The 4,175-nt window shown below is 33.9% G+C and overlaps 1 protein-coding gene across 1 annotated transcript; it reads left to right on the forward strand.

Moving 5' to 3' along the window:
* The first annotated feature begins 1,482 nt into the window (after positions 1–1,482).
* Positions 1,483–4,066, forward strand: LOC108743859 (eukaryotic translation initiation factor 4 gamma 3). The gene is made up of 6 exons (XM_025979728.1): positions 1,483–2,247; positions 2,339–2,472; positions 2,532–2,642; positions 2,844–3,029; positions 3,489–3,692; positions 3,749–4,066. Exons 1-6 carry the CDS (start codon positions 1,707–1,709, stop codon positions 4,037–4,039), a joined length of 1,467 nt encoding a protein of 488 aa, XP_025835513.1. The 5' UTR covers positions 1,483–1,706; the 3' UTR covers positions 4,040–4,066.
* Positions 4,067–4,175: the final 109 nt, after the last annotated feature.

A 4,175-nucleotide genomic window follows, 5' to 3' on the forward strand; every position in this document is an offset into this window, starting at 1 on the left:
AACCGCCAACGTTTTGCTAAAGTTGTCGGTTGTTGTGCCTAATGAAGTTTTACAAAAATAGATTTCCTTCCGTTCCGTTGACAACAAGACTTGTTATTTTCATTATTAAACGATGACGATTTCGATAATGCTGGTTGATTTAAAATGATCACCCACGCATGGATGACCATAGGTATGCGTATGATACATTCAATGTCGTAATTTTGGCATGATATCATCTCATGTCGTCATTGTCACTAAAATAAAAGCAATGTTTGGGTATTGTGAACAATTTTTTATGGCAAAGGCTACTTAAATACTGACTTGTTTTGTTACCAAAATTGACGATAAATTAATGGTCGTTTTACCAGGAAATATGGGCACCTACTTGTACATTTTTTTTACAAAATAAAATTTCACTAGCTTAATTAAATAATAAAAATTTTCATGTATTACAAAATAAAGATACATTTTATAAACCTTCGTTGAGAATAAAAGGAATATACGAATGTTTTAGTATAAACTTATGTAAATGTAGTCTTGACCTTTTGTGTCCTATAAAATGTAGGGGTCAGTTGTCTCTCGTATAGTTGGTAGCTTCGGTTTTTTCGCTGCTGATTCTTTTTTCTGAATTTAGAAAATTATTCAACTAAAATTTAAGCATAAACTCAAATAATATATTTAAATAAGATGGAAAGTCAATAGTGGGATCTCTATTTTAACCTCTCAAAGGTCAAGTAGTGGTTCATATTCATATTTATAATTAAACTGTAATAAACAGTCTATTTTTGCAAACAGTAACATTACGATGTAAAAATGTAATTAATTTCTAATTTTCGATATGCATTACATAAAGTGGTAATTTAGTTAAAATTATTTAGTACTTATTAAGTATTGCGCTGTCATTAAATAATAATTTGTTTGATGATTCTAATTTAGAAATTTACTTGGTAGATGATTTGTATTTAGCCATATAATTTAGTAATCTTTCATAATTTAAAAGAAAAAGTAGTTGCTTTGTAGATTTAATATTTGTGTAAGTACTCTCAGAAAAATAAATAGTATGATATATATCTGGAAATATACGTCTCGAGAATTATAAAATAAAAGAATAAAATTTACAGGATATGAATTAAATATAAGAATTTTTATGAAAAATGGACAAATTGTTTCTAATGCTTTCACAGTCCCAGCTCCACGTAACGAATCCGTAATTACAGTGGTGTTTAGTACTGTGAAAATTATTTTGACTGTGCTCGCTATATTCATCAAAGAGAAAATGNGTACTGTGAAAATTATTTTGACTGTGCTCGCTATATTCATCAAAGAGAAAATGTTGATGTAATACACTGTACAGTAACAGTGCGCTTTAATATCGAACATATAAATATATGCAAGATAGAACAATGTGCCAAGTTTGGCTTCATCTTTTTCTAAAATGTCATTATGCTGCGTTTAATGTTAATAATTTTTATTATTGCGGATTACACTGTAGACTAATAAGTGTCATTTTTTGTTTAACAGGTGGTAAATCTAAACAAAATGCAGCGCAGAAATCCAAAGATAACCAAAAACAGGCTAATCATCAACAGCAACAGCAGGCGACTGGTGGTGGGGGTGGTTTCGTTTCAACCGCAGCAAGCAATGCAAATAAACCTCCACAAACAGTCACCCCATTGCCCGTTCCGCAGTCACAACCTGCGAAGGCAAACAACAAAACGAACAAAATGCGAGAGCTCAATCAGAAAGGTCAACTCAAGCAGGGCTCCGATATGGATGCATTCAGTGATGACGTTGCACACGCTGTTGTTGCCACGAAGAACAATGCCACATCCGAAAATGGCAACAAATTGCCTTTGGCAACTGTCGACCTCGTCAACACCAATACTACTGTGATCGTAGAGAATAGTAAGATAACAAACGAAAAATTAGTTGAAAAGGCGTCAACGCCGTTGTCGGCTGCTAACAATAATCACGTCGCGGCGCTGCCGACGTCTACTCCCTCTCCTTCGGTACCGACGATGCCCGCGAAATCAAGAGTCGATGTTACCTCCATTGTGCCGAATATGGCTCCAGTACCGGTGGCTTTTACTGCACCCGTGGATCCGACGGCGGTCCCTGCGTTATCGCGCGATGAAACAGATCGCGCTACCGTCATCGCTAATGACAAACTTGTTCAAGCGAAAAATAAGGCAAACAGGACTCCCCCTGTAACCATAGACCACAATAATGTAATAGATACTAAAAATAATACAACATACAAGGAAGGTAAGAAAATTGAACAAACAACGTTTTTTGTTAGTACTTCTAACATTTATTTATTAATAATTTGAGATAAATAAATTCTTTTTTTATTTAGTGCCAATTTCTGAAGAAAAAAAAAAGGTATATACATTGGAAGATTTATTATCGCTAAAAAATGCTCCGGCGAGTCGTATGAAACCTGAAAAGTACAGGATACCTCCTGAATTGTTTGTTTGCGATGATCGAGCGGTATGTTATCCAAGATGTTGATAATCGACATTTTCTTTTATTATTTTTTTTGTGTTTAGAGAATCGGTGACATTAATAGGTTTGCTGTGAGAAATACTCCGGATTTTGCTCCGCAATTTAGTAGTGGTGCCGGTACATATCCCGGAAGGGGATCTTCACAAAGAGGACCGGTAAGGATTAACATATATTTATTTTATTTGCTCCTTTATACTTTTCGTTCTCAATGATGATTTTACATAAAAATCGATGAAAGTAGTGAACTGAAGTTCCATGCTGCTATTGTTATTCTGAAGAGAATTATCAAGGAAAAATTAAATGTTGTAATTAGAATCATTCGAACGACAAAACTGAAATAATACTTTTATTCTAAGGTGGTTAATAAACGAGGAAGCCAATCGGGTAAACCAAGTGGTGCCAATAAAGGTGGCAAACAAAGTGTTATTAAAGTGTCCATATCCGTTAAAGAGGACGTCAAACTCCACGAGACTGAGAATGCATGGAGGCCGGCTCGACTTGTTATGGGAGCTAGTATGACTGAAGATGACAAAAAGACTGAAGTAAGAACTCTGCTTTTTATATTATTATTTCTACCGTATTTTCTACTTCTGTTTCTAAAATTCCACAATTTAACTGTAAATTTAAATTAAATTGCTACATAAAATAAATTTACATTTATCACAGTCCCAGCTCCACCTAACGAAATTTAAAGTTATGGTGGCGTTTTTGTACTGTGAATAGAATTGCCTGTGCTTCTACATTCGTCAATAAATTGTTTCACTAATTGATGCAATACAATGCACAGAAACAGTAGCATAGTAACATTTTTAAATGGTTCAACCGTAGTAAACTGTCATCTTTGTATTTTAGCATTTACTGTGTGGTTTCCCGTTAACATACGATCGGTATTCAGGCTGGCTCGTTTAGAACTTTTTTGACACTTTATTTTAATCATTACTCTGTACATGGCGTTTTAGTTGGCTGATTTCTCCAATTCCAATATTTTTATACTCTTTTAGCAACTGTACAGAAAAGTTCGTGGTATATTGAATAAACTAACGCCGCAGAAGTTTCAAACCTTGTTGGGGCAGATCCAGAGTTTAACAATTGATACATGTGAACGATTGCAAGGCGTCATCGATTTAGTGTTTGAAAAGGCTGTGGATGAACCCAATTTTTCCGTGGCCTACGCCCTACTCTGCAGAGAGCTTGCCCTTATGCAGGTAACGTATCATTAGTTTTCTTTTATTTCGCTTTTATAATTTTTTTTCTTTCTTAGGTACCTAATAGCGAAGAAGTTAGGAAGAAGGACGGTCAAGAATATGTTAATTTTCGTAAACTTCTGGTCACCAGGTGTCAACGAGAGTTCGAGAAAAATTCAGTTGACGAAGAGGAACGTAACTCGAAAGTTAAAGAAATTGAAGAATGTGCTGATCCAGAAAAGAAAAAAGAACTCCAGTTAGAACTTGAAGAATATGATAGGCGACTGAGGATGAAGTCTGTCGGAAATATTCGATTTATAGGTAATGGACATATGAGTAATAATACAATTTTTCTATGTATATGTTAGTTTTTTGTAATTTTATTTATTTATATATAAAACCAATATGAAAATATACGTCTCGAGAATTATAAAATAAAAGAATAAAATTTACAGGATATGAATTAAATATAAGAATTTTTATGAAAAATGGACAAATTGTTTC

The sequence above is a fragment of the Agrilus planipennis genome, unplaced genomic scaffold, assembly GCF_000699045.2.
Source record: "Agrilus planipennis isolate EAB-ADULT unplaced genomic scaffold, Apla_2.0 scaffold1847, whole genome shotgun sequence".
Lineage (NCBI taxonomy): Eukaryota > Metazoa > Arthropoda > Insecta > Coleoptera > Buprestidae > Agrilus > Agrilus planipennis.

Excerpts from the sequence above, each read along its gene's own strand:
- LOC108743859 (XM_025979728.1), top strand. The coding sequence starts at position 1,707 with ATGCGAGAGCTCAATCAGAAAGGTCAACTCAAGCAGGGCTCCGATATG. Across the intron at positions 2,248-2,338 it reads TAATACAACATACAAGGAAG|TGCCAATTTCTGAAGAAAAA; the intron begins GTAAGAAAATTG and ends TTTTTTATTTAG. Across the intron at positions 3,030-3,488 it reads AAGATGACAAAAAGACTGAA|CAACTGTACAGAAAAGTTCG; the intron begins GTAAGAACTCTG and ends ATACTCTTTTAG.